Source organism: Equus caballus, chromosome 23 (assembly GCF_041296265.1).
Source record: "Equus caballus isolate H_3958 breed thoroughbred chromosome 23, TB-T2T, whole genome shotgun sequence".
Lineage (NCBI taxonomy): Eukaryota > Metazoa > Chordata > Mammalia > Perissodactyla > Equidae > Equus > Equus caballus.
In genome coordinates, this window is record NC_091706.1 from 51,842,301 (window position 1) to 51,856,977 (window position 14,677).

The following is a 14,677-nucleotide window of genomic DNA, read 5'->3' on the forward strand; positions in this document are numbered from 1 at the left end:
CACACATCACATTAGCTGTCAGAGAGATAGCGACATTACACAACACATAGCCTCTGAAAAACCCCAACATACACAGGTGAGCGAACGAGAGCAAAAAGGGCAGATAATGTCATAATGTCAATAGGGAAAGCGTTTTGACCTTGTAGATCCCCTGAAAGGGGACCCACACTCTGAGAGCCACTGGCATATAAAATAATGGTGTGTTTTACACCATTAGAGTTAATGAATATGGATATATTTCCTCCTAAAATATTGGAAAGAGTAAAATCTTTACAACTTGGAAAACTATTGTTAGACGTTGGTGTAGCACTCTGAGACACTAAGAAATCAACTGATGTGCTTTTCTTTTGTGACTGTGGGAAATATTTTCCCCGTCCCACTTAAGTGGCCAGCTCTCATCAGGTATCCTGCAGGTCTGGGTAATTCTGACCTTAGGAGAAGGTACCTGCCTACCTGGGTTCCAGGACACAGTGGAACCAGCTGTCTAGGAGGAAGACAAGTTGGGACAAAGATGAAAGGAGGAGTGTGGTTTGACCCCCAGGGGAGAAAGCTGGATTTCCTGGAGACTAGGAGAGGAGTTGGGGCTTGCAGTTTCTGCCAGGGATGGAGATCTGGGGAGACATACAAATGGCTGTGCAGGTATCTGTGGAAGCTGGACCCTGGGTGCATTGGGCATTGGAGCCCCAGCTGGGATCCCACTGGACAGGGAAGCCAGAGAGAGGGCAGCCCCGAGGAGCTGCTGGCTTTCAGGGTACCATGCAGGCTTGAGCAAGGAGATCCAGGTGACAGCCACCACAGATTGCTGACCAGGACATCTTCTGTCACTGCCACTGTCCTGACCTGGAGTCCTAGAACTGCCCAAGGAAGGAGGACCAGAGCCATGATAGAAAAAAAAAAGAAAGAAAGAAAGGAAAGAACGAAGGAAGGAGGGAAGGAAGGAGGGGAGGAAGGGAGGGAGGAAGGGAGGGAGGAAGGGAGGAAGGGCGAGAGAAAGAGAGAGAGAGAGAGAGAGAAACAGAGAGAGAGAGAGAGAGAGAGAAAGAGAGGAAGAAAGAAAGAAAGAAAAGAGAGAGTGGCTTTCCCCAGGAATCGCTGGGACCAGATTAGCTTTGATACACAAATACAGAATAGTTACAGCGGCAAGGCAAAGTAGTTATGAGCAGATCTGAGATCATCCTGAATTTGGTTTCTAGCTCTGCCTCTTACTAACCGGAGTGGCACTGCCGATAGGGCCGATTTCACAGCATCCCCGCCGGAAGCACTGAATGAGTGATACACGGGAGCTCCTCAAACAGCGCCTGGCTCATAGGAAGTGTTATATCTGTGTCATCATCTCTAGTATCTTGGATGTTCTGGAGATGTCATACCTGCCACAATGCCTCCTCTGTGGGTTGGGAGGGCTGAAGTGTGACCTTATGTCTAATCGAAGACTAGATTAAAGCCTAACCGGAGTCCAGGCGACCAAGGGCAGGAACACATTCGAAATTGCAGAAGTGGGCGGGGTCTTCCTGCACCAGCCTATGGCACCAAGTAACCCCTTTCCGGCTTCGGAGGGACCAAGGGTTTTTCTCCGGCAAGAGCTCAGGCTTTCCACGCGTGGCGCGGGGAAATCGGTGCACACCCCCCAACATTCCGTTGGGGCCTGGGTACTTCTGGGTCTCCTCTTGTTTTAAATTTTTGCCAGGGTAGGCTCTGGCACTCTGCACACTGGGCGCCCGCCAGTCTGAACTGGGAGGTGGGCGTGGTCAGGTGTGGGCTGGACCGTCACCGCCTTTGCCACCTGCTGGGAGCTGGGGCGTCTGCAGGCGTCCGACACCGGGTCCCCGCCTCCCTCCGCCCCGCAGCCTCCGGGGTGGGCGTGGCCGCTCGGTGCCCGCAGGCTCCCACAGGGGGCGTGGCCAGGGGTGGGGTCTGCGAGCGAGTCACGTCCAACAGGCGGAGCTGAGCGCTGGGAGGCTGGCTGAGCAGGCGCCACATCCGGCTGCTGCCCCGCGGTGCAGAAAGCCGTCGCCGCCGCGGTTACCTTCCAGCAGCAGCTCTGGGCTCTTCTCGGCTGCAGGAGCTGCTGCTCCAATGCCCCAGAGCGGCCATGAGCGCCCCGCACTGGTGGGACCAGCTGCGGGCTGGCAGCTCGGAGGTGGACTGGTGCGAGGACAACTACACCATCGTGCCTGCCATCGCCGAGTTCTACAACACGGTGCGGGGCGCGGGAGTGGGGACCGCAGGCGGGCTGGCGGGAGGAGGCTGTCCCCAAGCGCCGCCGCGGCTGGGACCTGGACGTGGGTCTCTGCGTGTATCTGGGGCATTCTCTCTCCAGGGCCAGAGTCGACCCACGTCCCCTCCCCTGCGCGTTCCTTCCAGTTCTCCATCTGTCCTCCTCTCCTGTCCCTGTCCCCGACATCTGGGCTCATCCTCCTCCTCTTGTCATTTCCTTCTGATGGCTCTATTGTCTTGTTTGGTCCCTACGCGTCCCGAAGCCCATGGTCCATGTCAGCCATTCTCCCCAGTTTGGGTCAGTTGGGGGCGGTGAACCCGCCGGGACAACCCCCTTCCTCCCCTAAGATCTGTGGGGCGTGACGCACTTGGGTCGCATTGTGCGGTTTTGCCCTGAATACCTTTCTAGGAGTCCCGGGAAAGGGGTAGATTCCCTCCCCGGCAGGTTTCAGGGGCAGGGCCCATTTGGACCGTGCTGAGTTGCCCCCCACCCTGAGAATACACTAATAATAGGTCGAGTTACTTTTGGCCAGAATCAAGTGAATTACTACTAGTTCTTATTTCCTTGCCTCTGGTACTCAGTCTCACACCGGCCCGGACTTAGCTCTCCCAGGCCTGTGCGCTCTCCCGTTGCTAAGCCTGGGAGTGAAAGGGAAAGTTGGGAGGGATTGTGCGCGTGTTTCCCCGACTCGCCTAGGTCCCTGGATATGGGCGAGCGGAAACTTCCCCACTGCAGAATCCTGTGAGCTTTTAGTCTGTGGGAAGGAAAGCTTGCATCTGGGAAGAAAATGCTGCTTCTTTCCGTTGTGCCGATGGCTCAGGATTCTGGTACCAAATGTAGGAGTTTGCATGGTCATTTCTGTGGCTTATCTTTTGGCTGGCCTAACACGAAAAACAGGAACTCCTGGTTTGAGAGTCATTGTGAATTTGGGGTTGTTCTTTAGGATTTTCCCCTTAGATTTGCTGGAGAGAAGTCCTTGGCATGAGTTGTCCCATGAGCCAGTCTTGGGCCTTCTATTCATTGATGGGAAAACGGAGCTCTGGAGAAATTTCTGGCATGGCTGGGGCGACAGTCCAGCAGTCTGCACTCTCCCCCCTCCCCCCACCCCAGTGCTGAAATCCATGGCTGCCCTCCACACAGACACTTCTGCTCCTTTGTGTGGCTGGGTTGGTTCCTCAAGAAAACCTGGCCGTCTGCTGTCTGTCGGTACTGTGGAAGGTACAGTTAGTGGAGGTGGCCGCACCTCACCTGTTGCACAGCCTCTCTCAGAGCATACTGTCAGGTGTAGACAGGTGCCCACAGAGGAGGGACTGGAACAGGGCAGGGTACTCGGTTTCTTCATTTGTAAGTGGAGAAGTACTAGGAGTTTCACCAGAGTTAAAGAAAAAATGACAGCTTGGGGACAGGTTCTCACACGCCCAGCAAGGTAATTATCTGTGGAGTCTGAGGCCAGCAGAAAGTCAGGCCTGGTTATGTGGCCAAAAAAGTTAGCGGATAGCTGCTCTAAGCCTGCCTGGAAAAGCCCCAGAGTGCTGGATGAGGGGGTCTATTCTGTCTTTACTTTTAGTCTCGTGCCATGGGAGCTGTTATATGGTGAGTGCCAAAGTCTTGTGTAGGAGTGAACTGTTGATCTTCAGCGGCCGGCTCTTTGGCTGATTAGCCCGGCTGGCCCACCTGACAAACCTTATTCTCTGGAATACACATAAACCACAAAATTTGCTTTTAGCAAAGCGGAGAGCTTAAGGGTCTCTGAAAAGCAGTTGGTCCCCAAACTTTGTTGGGTGTAGGTCCAAAGAGTTTAGCAAAAACCATTTCCTCCTGTCTGTTCCCACACCCTGTTATCTTCTGATCCTTATCACAGGACAAATCTGTGCTTATCTTACTCCTGTATGGGGAAAGATAGTGGACTGTTATTAATGATAAACACCTCATTAAATCCTCATGGGAAGGCAGCTTGTCTAATTATTCATTTTATAAGAAAATAATAATCATTACTAATTTTTGAGAAAAAGTTTAAAGAATTGAAGATGCAAAATCAGGAGAAGACTGGCAGAGGGATCTAGAACCTTCTTGATGGGTCTTGGGGGTGGCACATCGCTACTAAGACTTCAGTCGCTCCTGGCTACTGTTGATTGTTTGCTATGTGTGGAAGCCCTGCTGGGTGCGCTCCAGTCACCCTAGGCAGTGGGTGCTATTTGTTTTTATGTCCATTTGATAAAGGAGGAAACTGGGGCCTGGGTAGATTATGCAACTTGCTGAGGCCCAGAAATTCACACAACTCGAGTTAGAACTTGGTCGGTTTGACTCTACTAAGATAATACTCTTGAAGATGCAGTGCTGCCCTAGCCACCTTAGATGGATTTATGTGGCATAGGACAGGCGTTTATTAGTCAGTCTTTCTTTAACTTAAAACTCCTGCATTGAGACCATTTGATCAATAGGCTAATCATGATGTTTGATGTAAACTACCTTGTTTAAGGTAGTTTTTGTTATTGTTGTTTATTATAAAAGTAATAACACGATCGTGGTAAAAAAAAGAGTATGCAAGTTACAAAGTGAAAAATACCATTTCTTTATCTTTTTCAGACATTTTCTAGGCATATAAAAAGCACATGTATTTGTGTGAGCTTATAAAATATGTGTATATAGTGTACACACACACCACGATCTAAGTTTTTTTTTTTTAACCCAATTGAGATCATGCTACACAAACTCTTTTGTGCCTTGGTTTTTTCATGTAATATATCTTGGAGATAGTCCCATATTGGCTCATATAGAGTTATCTTCCTCTTTACAGTGTCCATACAGTATTCCATTTAATGGACTGACCATAGTGTATTTAGCCAGTTAATCCCTTATTAATGGATAATTAGAGGGCAGTTTCTGTTTGTTTTATTGTTTTCCTTTTGGTTTCTGAACAGTAATGCAATGAATATCCTCATATATGTATCTGGAGGTACTTTTGCAAATACATCCCTTAGATGGGAAATTGCTGTGTCGGGGGCATAATTCACTTTAAGGCTGATAATTATTGCTAAGTGGCCCACCAGAGAGAGTATCCTGAGGTATGCTCCCATGGACAGTGTTTGGGTATACAAAGCATTTTGCTTTTGGGCCCCGCAATTCTCTGTTGCCTCAAATCTTGTCATCATCCTTACTTCAGCCAAGCCCAAATATCTCTTCCAAGAACATATCATGCCCTTTCACAGCCTTTTGCTTGTGCACATTTTGTCCTGTTGCTTCTACATACAAGTTTTATTGACTTGAGCTTTTTACGTTTTAAGTTGTAAGGCCCAGTTGCAGTAAAGAAAAAGACTCCAGATCTAGCTGCTTTGGAGAAAAGTGGGGTCTACCTTTAACCGCTGAGCTTGGCCTTTGGGAACTCTGTTGCTGGGCAGTGACTTGGGGACAGATGGAAATTAACTGGTGCTGAAAAAAGAAGTCTTGAAGCAAAATATATAAGTAAAATCAGCTTATGATCTGTCACCTCCCCCAATCAGCTCTGCCCCCATCTCAAGACAAGGAAAATAGGGTTCTCTTTATATGCCAAAGCCCACATCCCACTATCTATATGCAGAATTATCTAGCTGTCTATCGATCTATCTATCTGTCTATCTATCTATCTATCCATCTATCTATCCATCCATCTATCTATCCCTCTATCCATCCATCTATCCATCCATCCATTTCCTGGGCAACCACTGTGTGCCCATCACAGAGACTAGACCCACACACAGCCATCTGGGTAGTGATGGCCAGAGCAGAGGTGTGTACAGTCACCAAGGTGTTACTAGTTCTCTGCGTGAGCTTGGTGTACTGTGGGAGGTTGGGTGGGGGTATCATGCAAGAAGGCCGCTAAGTAGGGGGACCAGCTTGTTCTGATTTACACAGGACTTTCCCAATTTTAAAACTGAAAGTCTCACTCCCTGGAAACCCTTCTCAGCCCCGGGGAAACCAGGACAGTTGGTCATCCCAGAGGCAGGAGGGGAACAATGGAATGGACAGTTAGGAATCTACATACAATTAAGATACACAGATAGACTACTCAACAGGGTAATGCCCTTTAGCTGTTAATGAGCCCACTGTTCAGAAAAACTTACAGCCAGTTGTTTTGTCCTGTTTACCCTGTGTCTGGGAAAGTGCACATTCACATGCAGCAGGGTGAGATTGCAGTCTGTTTATGAGATTATTTTGGTGCAAATGTTACGTAGGCCTTCATAGAATGAGGAACTTTCTAAGGAAACAATACATTTTTAAATCGTGGTTTCCTTTCAATTAAAAATCTATTCTGCAGGCATTAAACACACCAATTCTCCAAAGAATAACCCAACAATAGGCTTTAAAAAATACCCGTTGGCTGAACTGTTCAACTTTAGTGACCCACACAGTTTTGAGGGGAAGTTTTATTTTTCTGTAGAGATGGAGCCATTGAGTCTGTCTGGTAATCACGGCTCGTTCGCTTTTCCGCCTTTCTCTCGGAGTTCCTTCCTCTTTGTCTTAGAGAGTCTCCCTCTAATTTGGTCTTTTCCTTTTCAGAGACTGATGTCTTTAAAAGGCGAGGCCAGGAGGCATTGGCAGATGGGCTATGCAGAAGCAATAATGGGATTTCCATGTTATTAGGGAGAGTATGTTAAAAGAGCGCTTTAAAACAACAAAAGTTTGAAGTATCCTAATTTGACTGCAGGTGGAACAAACGACTTCATGCTTTTGTGCACAGTGCATAAATACGTCTAATAGTGATTAGTGTGTACATTGTGGTAGCATAAATCGATAGAGCCATTTGGGGCACAGCTTGGCAGCAGATAGTTGCACTTGACTGAAGCAAGGGAGATGGAGAGAACTTGAGGCGATAAAGATGTACTGGGGTAGAGAGCACAATGTGTGCCATTTTCCGACATTGTAGGTGAGGCTGTAAATTGGTGCTCCTTCCACTGGGGAATGGCTAAACCGCGGCCATCTGCCGCACTTACAGCAGACGAGGTAAATCTGTATGAAGGAAGATGAGAGGGTTTGCAAGGCATATTGTTGAATGAGAAGAGGAAGTTGCAGAATGCTAATGTTAGAATAAGGGATATATATGTATTCACATAAATGTAAAGAAAATGACGTGAAGACTGAATCTGAGATCAACAGTTATCTCTAGGGAGGAGGCTAGAAAGGAGACTTTAGATGTGTAATGTATTCTTTTTTTTTTTTTACGGGAAGACATTCATGTAATATGAAAGGAGAAAGAGCAGGTTTTAAGGTCCCGATGGTATAACAATTCCATTTTTTCCTCCTCCCCCTTTACCTCCGTTTCTTCCTTCTGCTATGTTTAACAAAGGCGAGGCATGTTTAAATCATGTAACAGGTTATGTGTGTGATGCAATTCAGAATTTTTAGATACCGATTGAGGAGTTAAGCCAAGGAGATCAGAATGTGGTTGGGTAGCTTGAAGGTGAAGATCAGCTTGGGGCAGTGAAAAGAGCAGGGGACAGGCTGCAGGATGCAGGCCCCAGCTCCGCGGGCGATTGCCTTTCTGACATTGGCCAGCCTGGGAGCCTTTCTGGGCCCTCCATGATATCCCCTTGAAAAATAAGTGATGGTCTTAAAGATCTCTCATCTTAACTGTTAAAGATCTCTGAGTCTTTAAGTGATTCCGTGGAAAGTTACAGACTGTGATAGTAACAATGAACAAAATAGCCTACTGCTTACATGGTATGTGGACCGTGTCCTCATGCCTCTGTACCTGCTGCTTCTTAGTAAATGAGAGTCAGCTGTATTTCCAAGACTGGAGACTGCAGACCACCTGGGACATCTGAGACCATTTATCCATCCTCTTGCCCAGGGTCACCAGAAGCTCATAGGGCTTCTATGTGGGAAAGAGAAGAAGATCTCCATTAGAGTGAACCAACTAGAAAAAGGTCCCCCTTTCTTTGAGAATGCCGCAGCCCCGCTAGGGACTTCAGACTTGGATTTTAACCAGAGGCAGCAGCCCTGCTCCCATCTTGCCCCTGAAAAGGCTGTTGTTCTCTTCTCTTTCCTTGTTTTATTTCTCTCCCATGCGCTCTTTCTCCCCTTTCTAAAAACTGTGTCTGGTTTGTTTTAGTCTTTTTTGTGGACCCCTCCCACCCCATTCCCAATGGTGTTGCTCCTTTAAACTTAGCTGTAGCCTTCACACTGCGTGCTTCCTATGTGTGCACAGTGCTTTACGAGGAGCCCCTCATTCCACAATTAGAGACGAAACTTAAAAAGTAGAATGTCCTTACCACTTCATATCTTCTGGCATGGCCTTAATTAAAAACAAAAACAAACAACCAGAAAATAACAAGTGTTGGCAAGGATGTGGAAAAATTAGAACCTTTGTACGTTGCTGGTAGGAATGTAATATGGTTCAGCCACTGTGGAGAACAGTTTGGTGGTTTCTTAAGAAGTTAAACATAGAATTACCGTATGATCCAGGAAAGCCAATTTGGAGATGTACCCAGAAGAAAACAAGTGCCCAAAAACTTGTACATGAATGTTCATAGCAGTACTATTCACAACAATCTGTTAATGGATGAATAGATAAACAAAATGTGGAGTCCATACAATGGAATATTATTCAGCTGTAGAAAGGAAGTATTGATACATGCTACAATGGGGGTGAACCTCAAAAACATTACGCCAAGTCAAAGAAGCCAGACACAAAAGGTCATATATTGTATGACTCCACTTTTATGAAACATCCAAGATAGGTAAATTCATAGAGACAGGAAGCAGATTGGTGGTTACTACGGCTGCGGGGAAGGGGGCATGGGAAATGTCTGCTTAATGGGTATAGAGTTTCTTTTTGGGGTGATGAAAACATTTTAGAACTAGATAGAGGTAATGGTTGCACGTTATGAATGTATTAAACGCCGCTGAATTGTGCACTTCAAAGTGGTTAATTTTATGTTATGTGAATTTCACCTCAACTTAAAAAATCTTGGGAAAAAAGAAAAGGAACTGCTTGTGATCCCCCAAAACAAAACAGAACAAAAGACATACATAAAAGTAAATTAAAAAAATTTAGAAGGGCCAGCCCAGTGGCGCAGCAGTTAAGTGCGCACGCTCCGCTTTGGCCGCCTGGGGTTCGCTGGTTCGGATCCTGGGTGCCGCCGTGGCACCACTTGTCAAGCCATGCTGTGGGAGGCATCCCATGTACAAAGTAGAGGAAGAGGGCACGGATGTTAGCTCAGGGCCAGTCTTCCTCAGCAAAAAGAGGGAGATTGGCGGCAGATGTTAGCTCCGGGCTAATCGTCCTCAAAAAAAAAAAAGAAAAAAATTAGAGGCGAGCTTCTGGAGTTATGCTGTCCAGTAGGTAGTCACTAGTCACATGTGCCAACTGAGCATGTGAAATATGGCTGATCCAGATGGACATATGCTGTCAGTGTGAACTTCATACTGGACTTCAAAGCCTTCTTATGAACAGAAGACTGTAAATACCTCATGAATGATATTTAGATAGTGATTACATGTTGAAATGACAATATTTTGAATATATTACATTAGATAAGATACATTATTTAAAAACAAAACACCAAATGCCCCCTGGAGAGATAACAGAGAGGCTTAAATCTACGTTAAAGTCTAAAAAATGAAATGATATCATTTAAAGCTGAGAAGGAACTTACAAATTCGATCTTTACTTAAAAGTAGGTTTTGATTAGGGTGACAAAGCTGACAAAGGCAGACTCAGGGAGAAACTAGGAAGAATCCTGCCTTCACGTGGATCCAGGAGAAAAGGCTGGCCTTGTGGGTAGAAAATGATTGGGGTGGAATGTGTCTAGACTTTCTCACCTCCTCATTAAATTTTATTTTTACCATTATTTAGTGCAGCCCTTATTTTTAAAAACGTATGTGCAAGTAAACTAGAATCCTTCATAATTAATCTGTGCAGAAAAAGAGTGAGTCATTGATTCTTCGAATTGAGAGAGGAGCCTGGCCGCTTTCACAGATTGCAGTGTTTTAAAGAAGTGGGATGAGGCCCCTGAATGGTCATTAAAGAAGTTTTCGGTTTTGCTGGTTGTGTACCTGCAGTTAGAAAAAGAGTGTAAGAGCTTAAACAAAGATGGATGGCCGCATTCGTCCCAGTTTGCAAAGGGCATGCGGAACAAGATGCTTTATTTTTGTACTCTTTTACTTAATATTCATATTTTTGTTTTACATTTCCCCCCCAGATCAGCAACATCCTGTTTTTCGTTTTACCGCCCATCTGCATGTGCTTGTTTCGTCAATATGCAACATGCTTCAACAGTGGCATCTACTTAATATGGACTCTTTTGGTTGTAGTAGGTAAGTGGATTCATTTGTGAGTGTAGACTGGAAGAGAGGAAATGGAATTCCATACTCTTCCTGTCCCCTTTGAACATTGTTTTATAAACCAAAGTCACTCTGACGTCTTAGCAAACTTTTATTTCGCTTGCTTGACGCCAAAAGAAAGACTCTTTTGAATACGGGCTTGATAACAAGGTTGGCTGTCACTATCACTTAGTTGCATTTGAGAGTTCGTTTATGTAATAGCTGTTGGTGTTGTGCCAATGCAATTTTCTGAAAACTTCAGAAGAAAGTCGTGTGAAACAATTGAACTCTGATGAGACTGTGGTTTCTAATGGATAAAATTAAAAAAAAATTCTAGATGTTTGAGCCTTCACTGTTCTGGGAAATACTTGTGTAATTTCCATTTCCTTCCATAGGCAGACTGGGAATTCTTAACAGTGAGAGAATGCTGACTTTTATTTACTGTGTGTTCCCGTGAAGGCTCAGTGGGTGAAGACAGAGTGTGTGTTAACTGTGGAATTATAAAGTTCTGATGAGCTGATATTTGGGCCTTACTTGAAATCCTCTTTCTAGACTTGAAGTCTGCATGCCTAGGTGGTGTGAATTTCTTCCTTCAGTTTCTTTTTTCAGAGAGAGCGAGCGATCTGGTGATTGCTATAGCTGTTGGTGAAAGGGCTGTCCTTAAGCAGGGTGTTGAATTTTGAGTCTGTTCTTGTGAGTCTGTGGTGACCTATTTTATTGGTTGTTATTGATTCTAGGAATTGGATCTGTCTACTTCCATGCAACCCTTAGTTTCCTGGGTCAGATGCTCGATGAACTCGCCATCCTTTGGGTTCTGATGTGTGCTCTGGCCATGTGGTTCCCCAGAAGGTACCTACCAAAGATCTTTCGGAATGACAGGTAAGCTTGTGCTAAGTATTTTTTGTGTTTACTGCTAGGTGCAGTACCCAATATAACAATGTATATATCAAGAAAAATAGCATACGCTTGGGTCCAGCTTTATCGTATACTTGTTTAATATCCAGTGATTGTTTATGGTCTGACAGTATAAATTAATTGACAGATAAAAGAGAGAATTTTAATATGCTTGAGGAAGAATTTATCTGACATTAGGGATGAAAAAGTCAAATGTCTCCCTTATTTGATATGAGCGAAAGTGGAAAGATTTTCGGTGGGGGAGAAATTACTGAAGGGTAGTCCAAAGACCTTTGATTTCTGGAACATTTCCTTGAGTTTAATCCAGCTTCACCACTTTTATATGTTTACAGTGGAATCCACACTAAGGAATTGGTTCTTGGAGCTATAGATACTGTTGTTCTCAAATTGTATTGTTTGTGCCTTTGATGAGAGCTTCACACACAGACACGCACACCCAGACACGCACATACACAGACACACACATGCATCTCCAAGCTGGAAACTCAGAATTTCAGGAAGGGATGTACTTTAATATCCATTGTGTTGTTGTGCTTATATGGTTATTGATCCAGTAAATATTTCTTGAACACTTACCGTTTACTATGCATTTTTCTAGGCACTGGAATCTAGCAGTAAACAAAGCAGCAGAGTCTGTGTCCTCGATGAGCTCACACTGAAGCTGGGGAGATGATGAATCAACACACACACACATGAATAATATAATGTTAGGGTGTGAGAAAGTGCTATGATGAAAAATGAAGCTGGTAAGGGGATGGTGGTGACTTGGGGAAAGCCTTTCTGAGGAGCTGTGTAAGATTGTTAATATTTGAAGAAACAGAAGAGAGTCAGGCTCGTAAAGATGAGAAATGCTCCTAGAGCAGATTACCCAAATATTTCTCTGCAGGGCACTGTGTTTTGTTAAAAAATATATATGGATAAATAGTCTACAAATATGGATTCAATTAAGCAAGCGGTGTATGCCCAGGGAAGAGCTATACCAGGAAAATAAAAGAATCCATTTCAATTTTCCTGGTACTCTCAAGAGGAATAGGAGCTGTGCAGCCGTTGGAGACAAAGGCTGTTCTCTCTGGACTGTGGTGGATGAGTGTCCATGAAACGTGCTGCCTGCAAAAGCACGCTGTAGAACTCTATGTGTAAGATCCTAATTTTATTTATTTACTTTTTTGAGGAAGATTAGCCCTGAGCTAACCTCTGCTGCCAATCGTCCTCTTTCTGCTGAGGAAGACTGGCCCTGAACTTACATCCGTACCCATTTTCCTCTACTTTGTATGTGAGATGACTGCCACAGCATGGCTTGCCAAGTCCGCCCCCGGGATCCGAACAAGGGAACCCCGGACCGACAAAGCAGAACTTTCGAACTTAACTGCTGCGCCACCAGGCCAGCCCCAGATCCTAATTTGACAGTGAATGAACCAGCCTCTTGTTGAGTACACCTCTTTGCATGTGCTGAGAAATGCCTGGGAAGATGCGGATGGCAACTAGTGCCATTGGCTGTTCTTAGGTATGAGGGTGGAGAGAGAACTTACACTTATACCTTTCATCTGTAGTGTTTTACAATTGTTTTTTTACAAAGAGCTCATGTTAATCTTTTAATACTAAAAATGTGTTTTTAAATGAAGTAGGGACAAAATGTACTTTAATTGGATTAGCTGTACAATCTTCAGCCTGGGCAGCAGGATTTGAATTAAATAGTATTATCTCTGAGTATCATCAAGCAGATAGAAGTATCCTCAAGAAGTTTACTTATCAGAAAATGCGAGAGAGAGAGGGAGAAAGCGAGCCAGCTGTTTATGAACAGCAGTGAAGAGGAGTATGTTCCTGGTCTGAGATGAGGTATGGTCTGCATCTCGCTGAGGCCTTCTCCTCAGCTGAGGAAGCGCCCTTTAAAAGGCAGCAAGTTGGTTTAGGCTGTCTCTGGTTTCTAGTCTTGTTGTTTTGTTTCCTTGTTCAGCTTCAGGAGAATGACTGAGGATGACTAGAAAGCCTCAGGAGGTGGGGAAGGGAGGTGGGGGAGGGGTGGGGAAGGAGTTGGGGGAGGCGGGAGATGAGGGCACTAGACAGAGTCATGAGGTGGCTTTCAGGCAGGGACTTTTTGACTCTGCTTGAGAAACACACATTTCCCTTTTGACTTTTTCTCTTGTCTCAGAAGGTGCCCTCCAGTCGCCTCCACCGTCTCCCTGAACACAGTGTATGTTAGGTTGAGAGCTGAGGAACCACTGTGCTCTTGGATCTGGTCTTTCAAGACCTTGGATCTGAGTGAGAAGTTGAAGAAATGGGAATAAGGGTTTTGTGTGTCTGTTTGTGGCATTCTGGAGGCCTGGGTGGAGATTCCAAATGACAGTTTTGAATGTGTTCATAATAAAGAAACTTTTTCTTTTCTCATTTCTTGAAGGTGGGAGAGAGGGAACGTTGTTATGAGGAGGAGAGAAGAAAACAGGTCAATGCTGTGGTAATTAAAGCTTACCGGCTTTAATGATGAAGACATATTGTGAGGCAGAGGGGTCTGTGCCCAGCTGGGCCTGTACCATCGCCCGCACCTGCACTGTTTCTCTGGGGAGGATGTGACCCCTCTCTCTTTGGTTTGAGCAGAGTCCTTGGAGGCACCACACGTGTCTATATCCCTGGCTTTGGAGAAGACCTGGGTTTGAAGCCTAGCTTCCTGCTTACAAACTGTCTAACTCGTCTTGACTCTTTAGCTTTCTATTTCCTCATCTGTACAGTTAGGTAAATGATAGTGTTCACCTCAGGGTTCTCGTGAGATGACCCTGCAGAGCTCTTCACATAGTCCTCAGAACACGGTGAGTGCTCAAAGGCGGCTTTCATTACTATCAATGGCTTGTAGAGGAGATTTCTGCCCAGCATTTCTGAGCTGTGCATACAAATTGAAGGAGAGAATGGGCATTGACCATTTCTATGAGCAAAGCAAGAAAAGGTGCATATTATAGGAAAAGTAGCTCACTGTAAGTCAGGATTTCAGCTCTATTTGTCCGTCTTCAATTTTCCAGTGACAAGGAGAGCGAGAAGGCCAAAGTCCTTTGTGTGGGCTTCATTCCCCGTGAGGTGGGGACAGGTGGCAGCTCTGCAGTGTAGGTGGAAGGCCAGACCAAAGATTTCAGGTCAAAACCAGGATTTCTGTAGACCGGGGATTGTGTGGTTAAGCTACTGGAACTGACCAGATTGCTGACATTTCTCTTTCTCTCTCTCTTTTTATTTTGTGATCTAGACTTTGCTGGAATATTTCTA

At 45.3% G+C, this 14,677-nt stretch overlaps 1 protein-coding gene across 1 annotated transcript in view; it reads left to right on the plus strand.

The window, feature by feature from the left end:
* The first annotated feature begins 1,801 nt into the window (after nucleotides 1–1,801).
* Nucleotides 1,802–14,677, plus strand: part of ACER2 (alkaline ceramidase 2) — a 30,545-nt gene continuing 17,669 nt past the window's right edge. Inside the window, exons 1-3 of the mRNA XM_001496449.6 lie at nucleotides 1,802–2,197; nucleotides 10,396–10,510; nucleotides 11,254–11,395. Of these exons, the coding sequence (XP_001496499.1) occupies nucleotides 2,090–2,197; nucleotides 10,396–10,510; nucleotides 11,254–11,395 (365 nt within the window). The 5' untranslated portion in view covers nucleotides 1,802–2,089. The remainder of the gene's footprint in view (nucleotides 2,198–10,395; nucleotides 10,511–11,253; nucleotides 11,396–14,677) is intronic.